The sequence below is a fragment of the Emys orbicularis genome, chromosome 18 (assembly GCF_028017835.1).
Source record: "Emys orbicularis isolate rEmyOrb1 chromosome 18, rEmyOrb1.hap1, whole genome shotgun sequence".
NCBI classification, from domain to species: Eukaryota; Metazoa; Chordata; order Testudines; family Emydidae; genus Emys; species Emys orbicularis.
The window spans coordinates 13993411-14016920 of record NC_088700.1 but is presented as its reverse complement, the minus strand read 5'-3'; the positions used below and the strand labels follow the sequence as shown (position 1 = coordinate 14016920).

Here is a 23510-nt window from a genome sequence, read left to right as displayed (position 1 = left end):
GGAACCAAAGGCAAAAGGAGCAATTTCTTAGCCTCTTTTCAGCCCAGCTCTCTCTATGGCTACGCCTACACACCGCATGTTATGTCGGTATAACTTATGTCACTCAGGGATGTGAATAAACCACTTCCTGAGTGATGTGAGTTATACCGACATAAGTGCTCGGTGGGAGAGCTTCTCCCACTGCCAGAGCGTCTGCCGTTCACGGAGGTGGTTTTATTATGCCGACAGCAGAGCTCTCTCCCTTCAGCTTACAGCATCCTCACCAGAGCCGGTGCAGCTGTGCCGCTGCAGTGCTGTATGTGTAGACATGCCAGTTTATCTCAGGGTCAAACCATGCTTACAGGCTTCTGCTGCTGCTTCAGGCTCTCTGTCTGGTTCTGTGTTCAACTTTTCCTCACATTCCCCTTCCCATCCCCTTATGCAAAACAATACTCAGCCGCAAAAACTGCTCTGCCCACACAGTCCAAATCTCCTGGGCGGGTTCACGTTACCCTTTTGTCTTAGGTGGGGGACTGTGACTAATTATCCTTATCGTTATGTTAATTGAAGGGTTTTGTGCATACCCATCAATCTTAATGAGGCTTTAATTCAGCCCATACCCAGGTTTCAGCCAGCACATAACAGTATTTTGAACCCTGAAGGGATGGCAGGTGAGGACAATCTAATCCAAGTCCAATAAAAGAATCCCACAATGCTCCAGGGGCCTCTCCAGATTCAGCCTAGAACCTAGTGTGATGGAAGCATCTTCCACACACCAGGTGTCCCACAGGTAGCAGGGAGCTACTGTGACTGTGTCTGGTGTGGTGAAAGCCCTGATATGACCAGCAATAGCTCCGCCCAGCCCAGCCATGGATATTTGCAGCCCAGGCCCTCTCCAGGTGCCCCACTCTGCTCTCTAACAGGTCGGCTTGGCAGATATCCTAGCCCACAACAGCTGCTTCGCCCTCCCGTCTCAGTAACACATTCCCCAGCGTTTGGCCTGTGGGTTTAGCCCTGCCCGGCTCTGACCCAGCGTGGGAAATGCCGATCGGGTTACAGGCCCTTTCAAGCCCGGCCAGCCCAGCTGCTGCTCTGCAGCTGTGTGTGCATGCTGGGCCTGGCTCCGAGAGGCAAGGAGCGCACAGGCCACTTTCCCAGCAAGGAGAAGGGGAGCAGGCGGATGAAGTTCAGTGTCCCAGGGAGCACGTGCAGCCATCAGGACAGAGCAGGTGACTGTGGTATGGGGGGGTCGCAGGTGACGCCCACCTCTTGGCATGCTAATAATGAACGAGCGCTCTCCGGCAACGGCAACTCTGCCCGCCTGCCACAACAGCGTGCTACCGAAAGGGGTGGTGCCCAGCCCTCTCACAGGCTACACCAGCCCCCTAGCGCTCCAAACACCACACCAGCCCCCTCCCATGCACCCACATCCACCTCCTTCCCTTGCCTCCTGGCCCACCCCACCCCACACACAACCCTCCATCCACCACATGGCCCTGTCTTCTCAGCACCACCCTCCCAAAGGCCCCGTCTGAGGCTACGGCTTCACTACGGGGGGGGTCGATTTAAGATACGCAAATTCAGCTACGCGAATAGCGTAGCTGAATTCGATGTATCGCAGCCGACTTACCCCGCTGTAAGGACGGTGGCAAAATCGACCTCCGCGGCTTCCTGTCGACGGCTCTTACTCCCACCTTCGCTGGTGGAGTAAGAGCGTCGATTCGGGGATCAATTGTCGCGTCCCAACGGGACGCGATAAATCGATCCCCGAGAGGTCGATTTCTACCCGCCGATTCAGGCGGGTAGTGTAGACCTAGCCTGAGGTACCTGTCTCGTCCCCATCTGCATGAACACACCTTCCCCCGCCCCGCCCCAAAGTGTTCTCCCCACCTAACTGCCAAAGAAAAGCTGGAGGATGGTTCCCAGACACTGTCCTTTCCCCTACAGTCTCTGGCCAGAGCGTCCTGTGGATAATTCTTTGGCCCTAATGTCCAGAGGTGTTTGTGTCTCCCCCCTGCACTGCCATCGCACCTGGTACAAAGCCTCCCCCATTCCCCAGGCCCAGCAATGCTCTGGTGTTAAGCCTGGCTCTGACCTACACAACCCAGGCCGGGTTTGCAGAGAGCAGGAGCCTAATCCCACCAGCTTGGACCTTTGGACCAGAAGGGCTGGTCTCCCTTTCCCCCATGCACTGTGCATCTGGGTCGTTCCAGGGCTACTGCTCCCCTGGGGATGGGTAAGCACTCGGCATGCTGGAATGCCACGCTCTCTTTCCACGCAGCGCGGCTGTTGCTGCAGCCGGATGCTGTTTAAACTGCACAGACAAGATGAGGAGCCCCAGCTGTGGGGAACACAGCCCCCTCATCTGGCCCCCGGAGACGGCGCAAAACGCTCCTCCGATTACAGTCCTGTTGGATCGATTCCTGCCTAACCAACCTTCACTTCAACCTCGCCACTGGCCACCCTTCGCTGCCGCCCAGGAAGCCCCGTTTCTGATCTCTGCTGAGCTGGCCACTCGTGTAAAACTTGATTCCGTTCAGGTGCACAGAGAGCCGGCTGTGAGGCAGCATCTCCTGGGACCATAACTGGACTCAATGGTTCACACCTACTTCCATTGTAGGAACTCACGGACCGAACCATCGAAGCGAGATCAGATTCACCGCCTGGTTCCACTAAATGGGCTAAATACTGTTCTACCTGTGCAAGCCACTCCACTGTGGGCATCTGGGTGGGTAGAATGTGGATTAGATTGTCCTCCTTACCTGCCATCCCTTCAGGGTTCAAAATACTGTTATGTGCTGGCTGAAACCTGGGTATGGGCTGAATTAAAGCCTCATTAAGATTGATGGGTATGAACAAAACCAGGGTTTTTTTGCTCCTTTTGATTTTCCTCACTAGGATTTAACTTCCACTTTTTAAAGGATGCCTTTTGCCTCTCACTGCTTCTTTTACTTTGTTGTTTAGCCATGGTGGCTCTTTTTTGGTTCTCTTACTACGTTTTTGAATTTGGGGGATACATTTAAGTTGAGCCTCTATTATGGTGTCTTTAAAAAGTTTCCACGCAGCTTGCAGGGATTTCACTTTTGGCACTGTACCCTTTAATTTCTAAAAAAAAGGAGGAGTCCTTGTGGCACCTTGGAGACTAACGCATTTATTTGGACCTAAGCTTTCGTGGGCTAAAACCCACTTCATCAGATGCATGGAGTGGAAAATACAGTAGGGAGGTATAAATACACCTCATATGAAAAGATGGGAGTTGCCTTACCAAGTGGGGGGGGGTCAGTGCTAACGAGCCAATTCAATTAAGGTGGAAGTGGGCTATTCTCAACAGTTGACGTGTATTTATACCTCCCTACAGATTTTCCACTCCATGCATCTGATGAAGTGGGTTATAGCCCACAAAACCTTGTGCCCAAATAAATGTGTTAGTCGCTAAGGTGCCACAAGGACTCCTCGTTGTTTTTGCTGATACAGACTAACACGGCTACCCCTCTGAAACCTTTCATTTCTGTTTAACTAACCTCCTCATTTTTGTGTAGTTCCCCTTTCTGAAATTAAATGCTACAGTGTTGGGCCACTGTGGTGTTTTTCCTGCCACAGGGATATTAAATTTAATTATATTATGGTCACTATTACCAAGTGGTCCAGCTACAGTCACCTCTTGGACCAGATCCTGTGCTCCGCTTAGGAATAAATCAAGAATTGCCTCTCCTCTGGTGGGTTCCAGGACCAGCTGCTCCAAGAAGCAGTCATTTAAGGTGTCATGAAACTTTATCTCTGCATCGCATCCTGAGGTGACATGTACCCAGTCAATATGGGTACCCAGTCACTCCAGATGTACTCCAGTGTAAAGGAGCAAGGAGCTGGTCCCATTGTTTGCAAGGTGCAATCAGTAAGTAAAGCTTGTAAAAGCACTTAGGGACCCATTGAGAATGTGCATTTTTATTACACTGTCATTGCCAGCATTGTCACCCCTGTCTTGTTTCGCAACTCAGACCACAATGACGGGGCCAGATGGCTTAATCCCTGGGCTCAGAAGGGCAATATCAACCTGACAAATGTCAACACCTCCTCTGCCCAGCCAACAGCAATCTCCTCCCAAGCAGCAACCCTCCGCTGTGCAGGGCCAAGCGCAGTGGGAATGGGATCCGGCCCGAAGAGGAGCTGTCGGGATTCCCCCTTGTCCAGTGTCACTAGCTGGACGAAACCCCTCTTGCGCCCTGGTGGCCAGAGCAATCGAGGGTCGGGAGGATCTCTCACTATCTGCGCAGCTGGCTGTAATCCAGCTGGCTGGATCCTCGAGGGCAGGGACATCACTTTGCAGGGTTGGGGTTAAAAAGCCCTGGTGGTTGCAGGATAACCTTCTCCCCCTCCCCCACCTCAGCCTGGAAGACCCTGCTTTGATTCCTGGCCAACGCAAGAGCAGATATGGGGCCTGGACCCTGTCTTCCTATGTGTTTGTATGGGGCCCTGGTCCTGACCGGGTGCGAGCAAAATACAGATCACGACTCCCCTGGTGGCTGTGGATGAGTCGAAGGCAGGGCAGCTGGCGACAACAGGGGGCGTTATCCCCTGTGGTGACAGCAAGGGGAGGGGGCAGGGGCTGTGAGTAGGTGATGCATGATGGCATTTGTTAAAGATAGAGGAAATGCTGAGTGAGAGAGAGAGAGAGAGGGGGCGGGGGAAGAGGAAGGGAGGGGAGGGCATAGGGAAAGTTATAAACTTAGACCTGCTTCGTTTTGGTGGCTCCATCAGAAGCTGACGATGGCAGAGGGCCAGAAGAAAGGGGCCTTCAAAAAATTCAGTAAGTCGCTCCGGGGAACGCGCCTGTCTGAGCCTGACAGCCAGAGCTTTAAAGCAGGGCGAGGCGGACTGGAGGGGCTGTGGGGGGAGAGCACTGCGTGTGGTGAGCCTGTGTGCGTGTGTGTGTGTGTGTGTGTCTCAGCCCGCCCCCCCCCGCCCCCGTGGGGCTGTGCACTGGTCCGGTGGGAGCTGGCCCAGGGGCTGCTCCCAACCGCACCAGCGGAGGATGCAAACGGCCCATATTGTCCGTGGGTTCGTGGCTGCCAGGTTCTCACTGGCCTTTCAGAGCAAGAGCCGCTTTTGTTTCGCTCTCGGTTGGGCTGATTGGGATGGGGCTGGATTTGCTTCGATGGGGCCGAGTGGGTGTCTAGTCCCACCTCTCGCAGGTTGAGGTACACAAAATAATCCACTTGATCAGCCCCTAATTGAACTGAACTGTTGAGCTGGGACCAGTTTGGTTTAATACAGTGTGAAATCGGGTGCAGAGAGAAGTACAGGACAGGTGTTTCTGCTCCCTCCCCCCCCCCTCCCTGAGCACCATGGGGGCTCCTGAACCGCCCTTAATCCCGCACCTGGACGGAGCAGCAGGTGGGACTCCAGCCACGGGCCGTGGTGGGACTGTGTGGAACAATGGAGTGAACCCAGACTGACTCCAGTGTGTCTAGGCCAGGGGTCAGCAACCTTTCAGAAGTGCTGTGCCGAGTCTTCATTTATTCACTCTGATTTAAGGTTCCGCGTGCCAGTCATACATTTTAACGTTTTTAGAAGGTCTCTTTCTATAGGTCTATAATATATAACTAAACTATTGTATGTAAAGTAAATAAGTTTTTTAAAATGTTTAAGACGCTTCAGTTAAAATTAAATTAAAATGCAGAGGCCACCGGACTGGTGGCCAGGACCCAGGCAGTGTGAGTGCCACTGAACATCAGCTCGCGTGCCGCCTTCGGCACGCATGCCATAGGTTACCTGCCCCTGGTCTAGGCTATGGCTGAAATCCTGGCCTCATTGCAATGGGGGTTTTCCCACCGACTTCACTGGGGCCAGGATCTCACCCGATGTGTGCACAGGGCTAATAAGCTCTTTGGAGTTGGTCTCAGAGGAAACTAATCATCAGCAGCTGTGGGTTGAACTCTCTTCTTTCCCAAAGACCTGGGGTTTTCCCCGAAGCCCTTAAAGGCAGCTACCCCAGCATAATTTAATTTTCTGCCCCCTCAAACACTTCCTTCCCAGCAAGCCTCCCTCGCATGTAACTTGGCCTGAGATGATGATGCTAGAATTTAAATTTGCATCTTCCCCATTTCCAAATGCTCAGTGCCCACCCTGAGACTGGGCATAGAATTGTCCTTCCCCCACAGGATCACTCAGTGCTTTGCAAACATGTACTAATCCAGCCTCACAGCATCCCCGTCAAGTCAGGATTATCCCTGATTTAGAGACAAGGGAAACTGAGGCACAGTGTCATGAAGTGATGTCTGTGGCAGAGCTGCATTTACCACTCGACCATCCTGGGGCACAGCGGTTTTTGGATGCCCCCTGTCAACAAATCCATCAATTCCCCATCAGTAGGGCCCTCTCCCCCAGCTGACAGAGGAGAAGGATGGTCTGGAGGTTAAGGTATTGCACTGGGACTCAGGAGATCTAGGTTCCCTTCTCAGCTCTGCTACAGGCTTCCTGCATGACCCTGGGCAAGTCGCTTAGGGGGAGATTCCAAAGGCACAGTTAGCTGCCCCGCTCCCTTTGACTTGCAGCCTTCCCCTTTCTCTCTCTGTGCTTCAGTGTCCCAGCCTTTGTCTGTTCAGATTGGACGGTGTCAGGGCAGGGACCATCCCACTAAGTGTTTGTCCAGCCCCAGCACAATTTCAGTGGGGGCCTCTAACTGCTACCATAATGCAAATAAACCAGAAAAGTGAGTTAAATCCCTTCTCCTCGTATGCTAGCCCCTTCTCTGAAATGGACTAAGAGATTATAGGTGGCTTGATCTAGGAGTGAAATTCAGGCCTGAGAGTCAGGACAACTGGTGTCACTCGTGGTTGTGCCACTTAATTTACTGCCTGACCTTGGGCACATCACTTCCTCTCTTTGTACCTGAGTTTTCCTGCCGTGGTTTTCCAAGTCTTGTTTGCCAAATGCTTTGAGATCCTGCAAAAAAAATGGTGGTAGAGAAGGACAAAGCTTCGCATTCGTAATGCAACAGCCAGGGTTCCATAGACTCTGAGGCCAGAAAGGACCATTGGGACTAGTCTGATTTCCTGCTAACCCAGGCCAGAGACTTTCACCCGGTGATTCCTGCCTTGTGTCCTGGCCCCAAACCCTGTAACAGCACTACATAAAGCTATGCTGCATTGGCACGGCACTGCAGCCTCCTAGAAGGGAAACAGCAATCCCAGAGGGAGGCCCAATTACCTGCTCCCTGAACCATGCGTGTGGCATGCAGAGACAGTAATGCCACAGGAAAAGCACAACCCTGGCACTGAGGGTACATCAGCGAGATTGTGTTCTGCCCTCATTTGTGGGGTGCACAAGGAGAAGGGGGGGTGATATTCTGACCCTGTGCTGCGCTACCCTACCCTACAGAGCAGAGCTGGAGGAAAAGGGCTGGGGTGTGAAACGCAAACTCATCCTGTGAGGGTTATAAATATGACTTCGGTTAACGCTCTGCACTCAGCAGTAGCAGGTGGCAGCTGGGAGATTAAAACAGTGATCGAGAGGCTCTAATTGCTCGCTCGCTTAGCTTAGGAAGTGGGTAGATGAATATCCTTCCCACAGCACACGCTTCTCACTGAACACAGGCCGAACTGCTAGCGCTGGAGTGCAAAGGGGCCCTGAACTAGTTCCGAGGAAAACACTCGTAGACATGGGCACCCGCACAGGAACCCGGCCCCTCACGTACCGACAGACACACTCACGGTCACATGATCCCATCCACACAGCAACCCGGCCTCACACGTACTGACATACACACTCACGATCACACGGTCCAATGCACACGGGGACCTGGCCCCCACATGTACCCACATACACACTCACGGTCACATGGTCCCACCCACATTAACATACACTCATGCTCATACACACACAGGCACAGGGTCCCCCAGACACTGACATACGCACACGCTATCACACACACACACAGCTACACCGTCTCGCTCGCGCTGATATACGCAATCATGGTGCACCATGTACCAAAGACAGACACACATACACTCCCCTCCCCCCTTCAGAAATATAGACACACTCATGGACACCTGCTGCCACATACCTACATACCCCTGGGTATTATATCATCAGGAGTGACCGGGTATTACAGAGAGCGTTTCAGGTTCTGCCTGGCTGAATGTATGGGCAGCTAGATCTTGGAGAAATGTGGTGCTGTTCTATGTGGAAGCTGAGCATATCACAAGGCTGAGTCACTCTCTGACTGAAATAGTCTCTTAGGTGCAGGGTGACTGAAATGCAAACTGGGTGTAAAATGCTGCCAAATTAGAGCTGTTACATTTCACACCGTGAAGGGGTTGACTCACCACTAGTGCCTCCTTGCGGCCAAGCGTGGTGTAGCAGCTCTCTCCCTGTCGGGCACCTCCTGCCGACGGTCGCACCAACACTGGAGTAGTCTGCCTCTTCCTGTGACTTGGCCCTCTGGCCAGGTCACGTTAAAGTCTCTCCCTGTCCAGGGCAGCCAACGAACAGAAACAAGGGAATTACAAATCATTTATCCCAAAACTGGGCTAAGGCTCTCGTCCAGCAGAGAGGGCTCGTTGGGTTATGGCCCTAAATGGAGTTCACAGGTGGTAGTGGTGGCCACTGTGGGGTTGGTATACCTGATCCCAGGCACCTACTGAGTATGGGCATGTCGATGAGACAGGGTGCAAGGCAGAGGAGAATCAGGCCCTTAGTAGGGCCCCAATCCCGCCCCCAGTGACACAGGTGTTATGTCACTGATGTGGGGCGGTGCTGCCCCGATGTCATTGAGGGCAGGATTGGGGCCTGATGGAATACGAGGTGGGGGTGAGTGCCAGCACTCTGCAATTGACACCCATGACGTCCCTGCTGGAACATGTCCAGCCCCTCCCACAGAAGATGTGTCCGCTCACAGGCTGCGTTCTCCCTCCCCCCCCCCCCCCCCACGGACTCCGATTTAACTAATGTGCACAGGCTCTGAGCTGAACAGCCCCTTAAAGTTCTGGATTATTACACACTGTGCAGAGCACACGCAAAAACACTGTGCCGAGCAGCCCTGGGATCCACAACTGTTCTCACCGGGGGAGGGGAGGGGGGGAAAGAAACCTCACTGAGAAAGGCAACAAGAGGAGGGCCGAAAAGAACCGGGTTCTGCCAGCGGGCGCGAGAGGCTGTTCTAGGCACAGTCACGTCATCGCCTTGTGCCTCCCTTTCTCCATCAGTGAAATGATGCCCAGATCCGAAGCCTCGGCTCAGCAAAGTGGCAGACTCAGGAACTGAGCCGAGCTCCTGAGCCCCAGTCCAGTGATCTAGCCATTAGGCCATACTACCTCACTGACAACCCAAGGTGCAGGCCAGAGGGGTGTCGGGCTGGCTGGGTCTGACTCTTCTCTCTCAGGGTGCAACTCCATTGAGCTACACCCACACCAGAGGGCAGAACCCCACTGTAGAGACTGCCTTCAGCACCCTCTCAATCCCATGCCAAGACCCTGTCACCCGCCGCCACCCCACCCCGGGCCAGGAGTAACCCCAGCTCACGATTCCTTTTCCTTTCCAGAGTTCTTTAAGTTCAAAGGCTTCGGGAGCCTGAGCAACATCCCTCGAGCCTTCACCCTCCGGCGAGTGTCCGCCCCCGCCAGCCCCACGGAGAGCCTGCGGGTGGGGACCCTGCATCCCAACAGCTTCCTGGAGGACACCCTGGAGAGCACTCAGGATGACTTGAACACCATGCCCAAGAGCCCATCCCCCTACGCCAGGTCGTGCGACATGTACAGCCACATGGGGACGATGCCCAGGACCACCCCCAGCGGGGCAGGGAAACGGACCAAGAGCTCCCAAAGCTCCCATGCCAGAGGGACCACAGGTGGCAGAGCCCCTGGCACGTCCCCACCGGCCATCCCAGAGTCAGTGGCGCCCGCTGACCCTGCCCCAGCAGCAGATGCTTCCTCGGGGACTTTGCCATCAAATAACGGCCCCAGCCTGGGGGAGTCCATCACAACAGAGCCCAGGGTGGGATCTGACGCCTCGGGGAATGACCCCCCTCCTGGGCAGGCACCTGGGGGCGTGGGAGAGGGACACGCTGCCAGCCCAGCCCAGGAGCCTAGCCAAGCTCCTAGAACTGGTTGTACCAAAGCAGAGCTGTTGCAAGAGCCCGTCCTGTTGGAAGGAAAAGAAGGAGTGAAGGAGGAGCTGCCGCCTGCCTCCTGGGAGAGCCTGCAACGGAGGTAAGACACAGCGTGAGCATGCTCAGCTACTCCAGTGCACCCTTGTTCTGCTGCTGAATGAGGGTTCAAGCCTGCAGGGTGCCGAGGACTCTGGCCCCAACCCAGCAAAGCATTTAAGCCCCTGAATGGTCCTGGACTAAGCACATGCTCAAAATCGAGTGCACGCTGAAGTGCTCGGCTGGATTAGGGCCAGAGTGCTCAGCGCCTTGCAGGATCGAGCCCCTCCGAGGCATCCCCTCGGGTCAACTTCCTTTGTATTTAGTGATGGATTTTCTCCGGAGGTAATAATAACGCTGTATTCTGCCCGCCCAGCGCTTGCCAGCTATTTCCCACACACCCCACTAGGGGACAGGGGGGTATTATCCTCATTTTACCAACAAGGGAACCTGAGCCACAAAGAGGCAAAGTGACTTGCCCCAGGTCACGCAGCTAGCCTAGAACCCAGGAGGCTGGTCACCCAGTCCTGGGTGCTAGTCCCTAGGCAACACTCCCTTACACAAACACCTGGGAAAGTGGGGCTGCTTAACCTTTCGCATCCGCCGCCTGGGACTGGCGGCTTCATGAGAACAAGCTTCCCGTGGGATTTGTGGTCTTTCCTGCTTCCGGTCGGGACGGAAACGTCTCAGGCAGCCTGGTTTAGCCCAGGCTTCCCGTTGCCTTGTTCTCAGTTTAGTTTCAAGTCGTGGCTTTGTCAGTTTGATCCACTAGAGAAATACACCAGGAGTTGGGGGCGCTGTGTCTGGGAGCAGAGTTGGAATGGGGGAGCGGGATTTGGAGAGCTCCATTGCATAGCACTATCCTTTTCTCTTTCCTTTCTCTCTCCCTCTCCTCCTGGGAGGGGAGTGTCACTTTCATAAGTACCCAGTCTCTGGTTCAGCCGACCAGCTCGACCAGCTCGGGGGAAGGCACTTGCAGCTGCTGCGGGGTTTCTCGGACCCCAGAGGCCTGTGACTCCCAGAGGACAGCGCTGCCCCTGGGCCTCACCCCAGTGCCTCTCGGCTCCACCAGGACTGCTAGAGCACATGTGGAATCTGTAAAGGAGGCCTCTGCTTGGGAACGTACTTGGAATGCGGGGAGGGGATGAGCTGGGCTGGGTGGGCGGCTGCTGGGAGTTACAGCTGGCACTGGCTGGCGCCCACCATGCTTTTGTGATGACTGTAGGATCTTGTCAGCCTGGCCCCCAAAGCCCTAAAGGACAGCAACCCCCTGCCCTCCCCAATTTCAGCCCCTGCCTGGGAAGCCTCCCTCACCTTTAACTCAGCCCAAAGAAGTGACCTTCTAATGAGAGCTGCACTATGCCTTGTCTTCTCCACTTTGAGGGCTGGCTGCACTGAGGCCATCTGATCCCACTACACACGCCTGTGAACGCACATGCCCGTGAACACACGCCTGCACTGAAGTGCTGGGCTCTACAACCACAGCCTGCGGGTGTGAGCCAGAACCCTTCTCCCTGGGAACTGGGCTTGCTGGGCTCTGGCTGCTCCCCTGCCCCGCAACTCCCTGAAGCCCAGCCATAGGGCACAGCTTGCGGGGGAGAACACAACCCACCCCAACCGCAGCAGGAGGTCCCAGCGCTGCGCAGGATCCATCTCTTTAGCATCAATACCACCCTCCCAGTGCCGCCGCTCAGCGTTCCCCTGTCGACGGCAGAGTGAGATGCCACCCGATTCGGGTGCGAGGGAGGCCTGTGTGGGCGTGACACGAGGGGCACTGGCCTTGGTTTAGGGGATTCAGCCCCATTGCTTGTCTCTAACTCAGCAGCCGTCTCCCTGGAACTGGGTTTGCTTGTTCAGAGGGTTCTGAGCTCCGGCCCAGTCGGAGGGGTTTGGACTGCCGCCCGCCTGTCCCCACAGGATCTGGAGGCAGCTGATGTCCCAGGCTCCCTGGTGTCAAGTCAGTGGAGAGACACCGGTTTACACCAGCTCCTTCTCCGGCCCATTGCTTCTCCTGCTTGAGCCAGGCCTGATTCTGTTGTGCCGGTTTGACACCAGTGCGGCGCCAGCGGAGTCACTCCAGATTCCCAGGGAGCTTGGCCCAGACGCCTGCCTGCCCCCCTGCCGGGGCCGGTCCCGTTCCCAGGGCTCTGGGGTTTGTTTGCTCAGGCGGTGTGCGGTAGGGAAGGGGCTGCCGGGCCTGCCAGGAGCATGGGAATGGGGAGGAATTTCTCCCAGCCTGTGGGAGCCGGGCGAGGGGAGGGAGGGAGGCAGGGCCAGAGGCAGCGGGGCGGGCCTGGGCCGGCTCAGCCCTCCCCAAGTTCAGCGCTCGCACGGGGCAGCGCTCAAACTTCCTCTCCGGCTGGCGGGCTCGGAGCGCAGGCAGCCGGCACCGATGACCGAGGTGGGCAGGAGGCCCCACGGGCTGGGCCATGGCAGGTGAGCGTGTCCCGTGGGCAGGGGCGGAGGAGGGAGCTGCAAACCACAACGCAAAGCGGGGGTGGGGGTCCGTCCTGAGAGGGGCCCCGGGCTGCTGCGGGGGCCCTGCCTGTCCCCCACCCCACGGGGCAGCAGGTTCGCCCGTGGGAAGCGCAAACCCGTGGGGGGCGAAAAGCGCAGGCAGGAGGGCAGCCCCCGGCGGGCCGGGCTGTGGGGCGCTGGCCTGGGGTGAGGTCACCCTGGCACCAACCCCTGCCCGGCTCCCTGCGCCCTGCCCAGAGCCCCGTGTGGAGCTGAGTGGGGTGGGGGTTGCCCTGCAGACACCCCCCCCCCCCGCCCCGTCACTCCCTAGGGCGGCCAGCCAGAAGGGGGAACTTGAGCCCTTTCCGGCTGCAGCCCCCTCCCTTCGCCTGCCGGAGTTTGCTGTGGCCCTGGCCCAGCCCAGCCAAGGAGGCAGGGCAGGGGCTGCATGGACCTGCACAGCCGCGAGCAGAGGCTGCTAGCCCGGGGATTTGAGCTAGGAATGGATCCGAGCAGGCGGAAAGGAGAATTCCCCAGCACTAGCCACTGACATGGCCAGGATGCGGCCCAGTGGGGTCCCTTTGACATTAAAGGCAAAAGTCGCTTTAACTTAAACAGGAGCAGGATCCGGGCCGAGTTGGTTAATGCTGGCCAGCCCTGCAGGTATGACTGGTCCCAGTTTCCTGGGGAAACTGAGGCACATCACAATTTCAATGACTCTGCCCAGCATCCTAGGTAAGGTGGCGGCAGCGCTGGTATGAGGCAGGAATTCTTGTCTCTCAGCGGCTCATGCCACTAGAGCCCATTGCCAGGGCAGGGGGAGGGGTGAGCTAGTGTGACGGGGCAAGCTGCTGGGTTCCCTGGGTTGCTGGGGAATACGGGAGAGCAGGATGTTGGGCGGGCGGGCGGGCGGGAGCATCTCGCTCTCTCCCGAGCTGGGCATGGGCAGGTCATGGAAACACCAGACTCTTGAGTGCCTCCCGTGAGCGCACAAAGCCCGGTGTTATCCACAAGGCCACTGGCGCGTGCTGCAGCTGGGCCCTGGGTGAGGATGCAGAGGAAGATATTCCATAGACAACTGCAGCCGGAGCTGCCCCCCCCCCCCGGTTTTTTTGGAATGTCTCACTTCCCCAGTGAAGGGGAGAGGAGGCCAGGGATACCTGGCTGTGACGGGCTGTCCCTGCCCTGGATACCAAAGGCACCTTTCCCCTGTGCTGGCTGATGCTAACTAGGAGCTCAGCTGTAAGGTGAACTCTCCAGCTGTAACTCACCCCGTTGTGCCTGAGGATTGCACCAGATAGTCCATGATTTAATGCACTGATCTGAGCTCACTGCAGCATCTAAGCTCCAGGATACAAGCTACGGTGGACAGTGCAGGAAGGGACCGTACCCGCTACCCACCCGCAGCGCTGCCACTAGAGCTTAATACTGCCACACCCCTTGTTAGTGCAGGCGTGATCGCACCTAGCTTTAGCACTGGACCCTAATGTTGACCTACGGCGCCTCCTGCTGTTCCTCTCGGGGGCCATGCCCTGCTCTGCTAGTGCACCTCCATCCTGCCCTGCGGCAGCCCCTGCTGTTCTGATCCTGGTCCCCTCCTGAGTGGTGTCAAACTGTGGCATAGTTCTGCAGTGTGGACAAATGTTCACCAAGCGTTAGGCTGCGACCATCGCTCTTGTGTAACCTGGGATCAGAGCAGAGGAGAAAGGTTGGTGCGTTAAGCAGGTGTGCCAAGTGGAGTGCAGTTTCCAGACAGGTCCTCCTGTAGTTCCATAGCTAGGAATGGTGATGCTCTCCTTTGAGCCCAAAGGTCCTACTTCCCGAGTGTCACCCTCAAGTACCCATGTGACATGGGGCAGCTCCATATTTTGGATCCATTTCTGCTCCCATTACACTGAGGCTGCAGCCGAGGATTTATCAGTCATGCTGGGTTCCGGAGCTCACCTTGAAGCATTCCCACTGGAAGGAAGCCCAGGAAGGCTGCTGATCAGGAAAATTCTCCATCCTACGTGGATCACCTCCACTCCTCTTGCACCAGGGGCAAGACACCATCTGGGAATAATCCACCTAAAGAAATATGGACCAGCATTTCCCCCTGGTGTATTATCCTACAACGGTGGAATTGACCCTTCCTAGCTGAGCCTGTATAAACAACATTTATACACACCTCTTCCCATAGATAGTCCTCAGGGGCATGTCCTGTAACAGTAGCCACCCGAGTCAGTGGTTCCTGTCACATGTCAGGGGCTTTTAATCTTTGTAACTCTGACCATTGTCAGGTGAGTGGGTCCAGAAAAGTTCAGGCTCTCCCCAGCATGCTTGTGGGCCCTGCTTTAGTACGCGGTGGGAAGCTGAAGCGTTCACACGAATGGAGCAAGTGCAGCTTCCTGAACTGGAGGAGTGACTGCCGTGAGTCCACCTTCTTCTTGGAGCAAGTGGTTCTGAAAGAGGAGTCAGAGGGTGAAATCCTCCGGGCTGCTACCTGTGGCACTACAGAGCCACGATCCATTCCTATGGGAGCACGAAGGGGACTGCAAAGGGCTAGGCAAAGCCTTTCAGAAATTCCCTGAAGACTGATCCAGGCGTGACTGTGACTCGGGCGAGCATGTTTTCTTTACAAGAAACCAGCTGAGACCATTGCCTGGTGTGTTACAAGACACATGTAACAACACCCTGAATGTGAACTGTGACCAGATGGACGAATTAGAGACCGAATTATTCATGGTGCAATTGACGAGCAGCAAAAAAGGAGGTTACTGGAAGAAAGGGACTTGACTTTTCTGAGAAGAGTGGATATGCACAGGGCTAGTGAAAACTGTGCTTCCCAGAGGAAAGTGATAGCACACAGTTAGCTAGCCCCCTGCAGAAGCTGTATTGCAATGCAAAATCCCTGGTACAAATACATAGCACTTTTCATCAATGGATCTTAAAGTGCATTATAAAGGAGGCAATGAGCGTTATTCCATTTTCATAGATGGGGAAACCGAGGCACTCAATAGTAAAGTGACTTGGCCAAGGTCACCCAGCCAGCCAGTAGCAGAGTCTCCCGCGTTCCAGGCCAATGCCCTGTCCATTGGAGCATGCCGCAGAGCAGAAGAGGAACACACAATGTTAAGAATACTCTTTGGCTGTGAAATGCAGGTGAGGCAAGGAGCGGCTTGTAGCTGGAGCACCTGGATGTGGTGAAAAGCCAGGAGCTGAAGTGGGAGCTGTTGGAAGTAAATATGAATCAATTTCGGAACCAACGGCGCCATGCTGAGGGGCTAAAACCAACACGCCTCAGCCTTCCACTGACTGGCATCCCTGCAAGCGTTGGGGCAGTGCCAATGAGCCTGCCCCTCCCTCCTGTGAGGCATTTCAGGCCAGTTGGAAGGGGCTCCCGGGCCGCAGGGACTCATTCCAAAGGGAGCGCTGGAATTTCTCCCAGGCGCTCTGACAGGCTTCAAGAATGTTTGAGTCTCATTCAAGAATCCTCCGACCATTCAGTCGCACAGCTCCCTGCATATTGCGGCCGCTAGCGTCCCTCTGCCTCTCCCAGGGCCAAGGCGCAGGCACTGCATCTGCTTACAGTTAGGAGAAGGGGTTATTTATAGTGGTTTCATTCTTCCCCAGCGCTGAGTGGAAGTGGGGGCTCTCTGGCACCGGATGCTGGGATGTGAGTGTTGCAGTTCATTAGCCACAGGCCCTGATGGCTTTGCAGAGCACTGGAGAAGCTTGCAAGACCCTCCTAAATTCCACTTCCCAGCTGCTCTCATGCTCCCAATTTCCTGCCTGGAGTCTCCCTTCCCCCACCCTTTGTTTTTTCTCACAGATTCCCAAGCCCCAGCCGGTCTCTCTCTGACCCGGCACCTCAGGAGGCCAGCTCGCAGCTGGTGCAGGGAGGGGGCAGATTTGTAGAAACCCCACCAGCCCAGGCCCAGCCTTGCCCTGACATCCTGGAATCACCTGGAAAATGCCAGCTGGGCTGGCAGCGAGAAGGGAAACGTCCTCTCCTGCTTGCGGCTGTGCCTTCTCCCAGGAGCGTTATCCACGGCTCGCTCCTGCTCCAGCTGCCGAGGGAAACCAGCCTGGGAACTGAGGCTTGCTCTAGGGCACTGTGGCAAGCTGGGTGGATGGCGCTAATCCCCCACAACCTGCTAGGGTGCTGCAGCTGGTCAGTAGGGAAACCCTCGCTCAATCACGGCCTGTCAGGGAGATCCTGTGTCCCAGGGGTCCGTGCAGTATGGGGTCCTATTGAGCAGCAACTCGTGTTTTGTGCAGTCTAGCTCTGGATTCCAAGCACTGGAGCTTCCTTCACGCCCCCTGGAGATGGGGCCCCAGTCCAGTAGATCTCCCTGTCAGGAAGGTTTGTTGTGGATATTCAGCCCAATGTTTAACATGAATTAAATTCAGTCTTTGTGGTAGTCTGGAGCCAGGAAATAAACATATGGATGAGGCAGGCACTGCAAGGATCCCTGGCGCATAGCATAGATCCCATGCCTGGCTCTCTCAGGCTGCAGAGATTCCTGGCAGAATGTCCACTATCTCCTAACAGCTGCAGTACAGAATAGCAGGTCCCTGACCCTAAGTATATGTCACAACTGCTGCAAGGCAGTGTGGTCTAGTGGAAAGAGCATAGGACTGGGAGGCAGGAGGGGGAGGGATAGCTCAGTGGTTTGAGCGTTGGCCTGTTAAACCCAGGGTTGTGAGTTCAATCCTTGAGGAGGCCATTTAGGGAACTGGGGTAAAAATCTGTCTGGGGATTGGTCCTGCTTTGAGCAGGGGGTTGGACTAGATGATCTCCTGAGGTCCCTTCCAACCCTGATCTTCTATGATTCTATGAACTCCAGCGGGCTAACACAGGCTCTGCCCCAGACTCTCTGGCTTTGGGCAAGTCATTTCACTTCTGACTCATTCCCCAATCTGTAAAAGAGGGTAATAATCCTCACCTACCTCCCATTGGAGTCAGGGGCTCTGATTAGCTTATTAATTAGTAGTAGCAGTGTTGGGAGACCGGATATGATGTTTCCCACCTACAAAGAACAAACCTTTGCTTTTAGCCTGAAGGGATTAGGGGAAATAATACAGGAAAAAACAAAACTAAAGTCTCCCTGAGAGAGTGCAACATGCGTATCTCGTCTCTAACGGTCTGCGTCATCTCTGCCTCACAAAATAGCCACTGCAGAGAGGCAGACTCCCTGCAAAATGAAAGGTGCAGTCTAGACAGGGCCGGCTCCAGGCACCAGCCGACCAAGCAGGTGCTTGGGGCGGCACCTTCTAAGGGGCGGACAATCTTGGGCTGGTGGGGCAGCGCTCCAGTTTGTTTGTTTGTTTTATTTTGTTTCGGCGAGGCGGCGCTTGGGGTTTTTTGTTTTTTTGGTTCAGTGGGGCGGCGCTCGGGGGGGGGGGGGTTTGTTTCGGTGGGATGGCGCTCGGGGTGGGGGTTGTTTCGGTGGGATGGCACTCGGGTTGGGGGTTGTTTCGGCGGGGCGGTGCTCGTTTGTTTTTTGTTTTGTTTTGGGTTTTTTTGCTCGGGGCGGCAAAAAAGTTAGAGCCGGCCCTAAGCATAGACAAAGCGCTAACAATTCCCTGCCGTCGCTCCACGCGCCACGAATGCTCCTACGGCACGTGGAAAATGGAACTCTCGAGCATTTACACCATTAAAAGTTCACAAACCAGTGTAAAATATTGGGCCTGACAGCCCCCCCCGTGTGACTCCATTGATTTTAAGGATTCCCCCTTTGTACGGGTGTGAGAGAGAGCAGGATAGCAAACAAATAGCAAAAATCCTGCTCATTCGCCTCCCCCTCTCGGCTCCAGAAGATGGGCAGTTTGTCTGCTACGACAGGCTCCGTTTGCCACTGGCCTGTGAGGATACAGCTCCGGTCACTGCCAAGTGCTTAGGGGCTTGCTTGAATTTAAGCTTGTGAGTAGTGACACTGACTTCACTGGGGTTACTCATGTGCTGTGCTGGAGCAGGACGGCCCCACTACGTATGTGGTTTGTAGTGGTGTAAGGGGAAGAAGCATTTCTCAGCCTGTGGAAAAACAGCCCAGGAGGAGTGGGATGGGGGAAGATAGCTTTAAGCGCCCTCTAGATTCTAGGCTGCTGCAGGAGCTAAAATGCCAGGCTCTGGGGCTGCTCTAACTTACGGCAGCATCGCAGCCCGGAACCCTGCACCGGCCCATGCTAGGCGCACACACTTGCTATGCTGGGCCCTGGGCGGGGAGGCAGCGTAGGGCCCTGTGCTGCTTTTGCACCCATAGAATTCTTCCCAGACCTTGCAGCTCCCGTGCAGCCCCTTGTACACCTTCAAAGCAGCACAGAGGGGCAGGGGCTAGAACTGGCCCCTTGATCTCGGCTTGGAAAGCCAGCTTTTACAATGGGCACTTCCCAGCCGATTGCAAGGGGGGGGGGGTGTCTCTACAGCACACGTCTGTGTTTGCTTTCTGTCCGCACATACAGTTAAGGAGCCTGGTGTCCCAGAGGGAGACTCTGGCACTGTGGATGCCTAATGCAGGACTCCACCGCTGATTTTTCCCGGTTGAGTTATTGTTCCGACACTCATAAGATGTTACTCTTTAAAAATTAAACCGCTAAGTTGCACTATGGAATGCCCCAGTGCCTCTCCTGGTTGCTGGTCCCGTCTGCAGAAAGAGTGGGAGCTGACCTCTCCCGCTGCTGGGGTGCAAAGAGCGTCCCCATTTATTTTTTAAAGATTAAAATGGCCGCTCCCCCTGGGCCCGGCTCAGTGAGTCTGATTGGGATTAAAAACTCTGGCCTTTCGGATCACTCCTTGGTTTGCTGTAGGTGGGAAGGGGATCTGGAGCTGTATTTTACTGACTAACAGAAGTGTGGCTCCATACGGGCAAAGATGCAAAGGCCATGCACAGATCCTGTCAAGATGCAAGGGTCATGCATGGACTGTGCCCTTAACGAGTTGTTCTCCTCCCTTAAACCTCCGATAACTGATCCTGTCGTGCCTTGCCCCTGCCGCATGGGCAGCTAAAACCAACAGTCTGTTTGTTCCCAGAACTTCTAGCCAACAAGGAGCACACTGAGAAACACTGGCAGTGGGAGAGCAGAGTATCAGAATGCCCTGGGGGCCACATAGCCACCTTCCAAGGTAACTCCCAGCAACACGCTTCAGAGCTGTCAGGCTGCTGCCCTTGACCTGTTGGAATTCTTAATAAACTGCTGTTTCCCAATTGATCACTAGTTGGCGCCGGACAGCGATTTGCAGAGGAAAATTAAACTGGAAGCAGCAGCGAGTCCCAGGCTCTGGCTGCGCTCCAGAGCCCATGCAGACGTAGCCGCCCCTATAGACGCAGAAGGAGTTTTTCGGCGGGCATAGGACCACCACCTCCCCCAACACCGTTAGCTACAGCGACAGAAGCACGCTTCTGTCAGCACAGCTACATCGGTCAGGAGTGTGCATTTTCATGCCCCAACCACCATAGCTACGCTGAGAAGTTTTAAGCGTAGGCCAAGCCAGAGAGTTTATATGGCACGTCCCACGCCTTGCAGCTGTGTTACCTTGTGACCCTGACGGCTCTGACAAGCTAAGGCCAGTTGCAATAGCTCAGGACTTGGATGGGAGACCTCTAAAGAGACCCCCAGAAGTGGGGTTGGGGGTGTTCTTTGTTACACTCCAGCACGACGTTACGGGTCGCTGGAGGTGCCATCTTTTGGGTAAGAAACTAAACTGAAGTTTTGATTTTATTTTATTTTTTACAGTGCTAAGCCCCTGCTGCTGGTAAGAATTGGGGTGCGAACGCCAATGTCCTGGCCAAATTCCGGCTCAGGTCATCATATTCCATGCCCCTAAACTACCCCTGCCGTTTCAACTGGATACAGCATCCTGCTCCACTTAGCCTAAGCTTGTAGGCTGTTGCCATGAGCTGTTAAACAACAGCAGCATTACACCTCAAAGGTGGAAGCACTTTAGTAGGGGGTGACGTGCCTAAACATCCATTACAAGAGAATAACTACAGCATCTGTTGGCACCTTAAAGACTAACCGATTTATTTGGGCATAACCTTTCGTGGGTAAAAAACCTCACAAAGAAGTGAGGTTTTTTTTTATCCACGAAAGCTTATGCCCAAATAAATCATAGAATATCAGGGTTGGAAGGGACCTCAGGAGGTCATCTAACTAAATCGGTTAGTCTTTAAGGTGCCACCGGACTCCTTGTTGTTTTTGTAGATACAGACTAACACGGCTACCCCCTGATACTTTACAGCATCTGGGAATCTGTCACACAGTTACCAATGTGGAGGTTTAAGATTCAAGGGGGTAACTTCCTCATGTGTTGGAGGGGCTGGTGCTTTTCTCTGAGTGCAACCTCACCCAGACAGAAGTGCACTGAGTCACACCCAGAATGGTTTCTTTTTGCAGCCATAAGGGCAAGGAACTTCAGTGAATGTTTAAATTCTGCAGGATTACATGGGGCCAGTAAAGAAGTGTTAATTATGGGGTGTTAGCCAGCAGGGCTCAGTCCCCATCCTGCTCACTGATTAATTCATTAGGTATTTAAGCAAATACTCCCTCCCAGGGCGACTCTTCTGTCAAGGGTCCAGTTACAGATGGGAAGGAGGGAGTATTCTCTCTCTCTCTCTCTAGCCAGCACAGAGCCTCATCCTGTACCACTGATGTCAAGGGGAGCAGGATCCAGCCCTTGCTGCGTGCTCATCACAGAGCCTGTGAATACCCATCTCTGCGCCCCTCTCCTGCCAGCAGTCCCGTCAGCAGTCCCGTCGGGCCAAGCAGAAACAGGAGGCTGTAGCTGAGAAAGCAGATTGGCTTGTGGGGCTGAATCCTTGCAGGGCATGGTGTAGAAAGGGGGGGGGGGGGGGGGCGCGTTTCCTGACCAACCTTCCTAGGGCGGGTGGAGGCACCATCTGTCTGGCTCCTGACCCCTGATCCTGCGAGTTATTCTGGGCCTGCTGTCCCACCCCTTTCCGCCCTTCAGAGCTCCCCTGTGCTCCGGCTGGAAGCAGCTGGGGCCCAAGCAGGGCAGGAAGGTGTACAGGAAACACTGGTGCGAGCCCATCTGGGAACAGGGAGTCACTGTTCCCAGAACAGGATGGAAATCCAGGCCTGAATAATGGGAAAATGAGCATCCCTCTCCTAGTAAAGAGGAGGCATCAGTGATTACAAGAACATTCCCCCCTCACCCTCCAGTAAACACAGGGAGCCCCCACACCTGGTCTGCCTGCTCCTCTCCCCCTCCGTCCCAGCCCTTCTGGGTCTGGAAGGTTTCCACCCAATAGTGTCACCTCCGCAAGGTTCTGGCTCAACTGCCATGAACTCCAGAGACCCCACTGAACCCAGCAGACGTATGGAACCTGACCCGGCTCACGCCATCCAAGCTGATTTGAGGAGAGATCCTGCAAGAAAGACCTCATTCTTCTCCTATTGCATTAGGGACGCTAAGCCCCACGCCAGGAGCTCAGGGATGGGGCAGGGGGAGGGGATGCCAGGGCTCTGGGAACATCACATGAAAACACGTTTGTTCTCTTAGCTGTTTACCAAGGACTTCTGGTGCCTGCCCGAGTCAGGTCATTCCCCCAACTGGGAAAAGCCCTGTAGCCTTGAGTGACCCAGGGCTTCCCCCTCCTCCTTCAGGCAGTACATGGCCTCAGACAGGAACAGCTCTGTCGGTCTTCAGTGTTACAGGGAACAGAGGGAATAAACGTGCACAGTCCCTGTAGCTGCAACGGTTAGGACTTTCTGTTGTCCTTACAGCCCCATCGGTATAGAGCATGTACTATATCATGAACCCGCCCTCTGCACGCCTTCTATAAGTAGCCATCCTAGAGGGAAGTCCCAGCTGGGATTACCCTGTAACCACGCTTTAGGCTGCTCAAAAGCAGAGCTGCTGCTGGAGCATTGCCCAGGAAGTGGCCTGACGGGGGATGAGTCAGGGTGAGCCCAGGGCATTCTCCCCAAGCCCTGAGGCCAGCCCCAAGATGGTCTGTCACGGGGTGACCAAAGGACTTGCCTGGGGGCACACTGACCATGTTTTTCTGCGGTCACTCTCTGATCGTCATTAACGCCTTTTGGTTTCTTCTAGTCCCGCTGATGGCCCGGAATCCTGCAGTGAATACGTTAAGGTAAGAAACCCTCCCCTTTCTACTGTGTGTCTTTTCACTGCTGTCCTGACCGGGCGAGCATGGACTCTTAGGAGCCCGGCTTCTCCTTTAAAGATCAGCTGCATCCACGTTTCAGATCCAGCAGCAGGGCGGAGTGTGCAGCCTGCTCTCAAGAGCCCCTAGAGTGGAGCATCTTTATGTTCTGTCGAAATCCATCAGCGCTGCAGGAAGTTGGTTGTTTCTCCTATTCCATTTGCTCCAGTAGGTGCATTAATATCAGAGTGAGAGATGCTGAGGTATCAGCCTGTGGATGGTGTCTTATTGCATGCAGGGCTTGGGAACCTCATTTGCTATTTATACTGCTCCATCCTCCTCGCCTGCGTAGGGCTGAGTTTCCCCAGTGGGACTGTCCTGCTGCTCCCTTTTGGGATCTGGAGAGTGGTGATAAGCACCCTGCGGCTGCCAGCAGGACTTTATGGATAGAGACGAGCCTGAGCCATTGCACGTGAATCCAGAGCGGCAGGTCATCCCTGTTCCCAACCCACGTTCAGCCCATTGTAGATTCCCTCTTCAGAGATGGAGTAGGGCTGGGCAGCATGGAGTATGATGGCAGCGTGTGTAGACATACCCAGGCTCACTCAGGTACCAGCTGCAGCAGCGTTTAGCATGGACTAGCTGCCCAAGTATCTAAGGGCCCAGGTTGGCTTGTACAGGCCATGCTGAAGCCCATACCACTCCAGCTTCACTGCGGTGAATACCCGCCCTAGCTAGATTAAAGCTAGCTCAGGTAGGGCTGCAGTCACCCCTCTGGTTACAGTGTGAACATGCCCTCAAATGCACCCAGGCCTGGATCCAGGGCT

At 55.0% G+C, this 23510-nt stretch overlaps 1 protein-coding gene across 1 annotated transcript in view; it reads left to right on the top strand.

Moving 5' to 3' along the window:
- The first annotated feature begins 4743 nt into the window (after positions 1–4743).
- The window catches only part of SH2D3C (SH2 domain containing 3C), a 55507-nt gene continuing 36740 nt past the window's right edge, over positions 4744–23510 (top strand). Inside the window, exons 1-3 of the mRNA XM_065418693.1 lie at positions 4744–4783; positions 9518–10184; positions 22632–22671. Of these exons, the coding sequence (XP_065274765.1) occupies positions 4744–4783; positions 9518–10184; positions 22632–22671 (747 nt within the window). The remainder of the gene's footprint in view (positions 4784–9517; positions 10185–22631; positions 22672–23510) is intronic.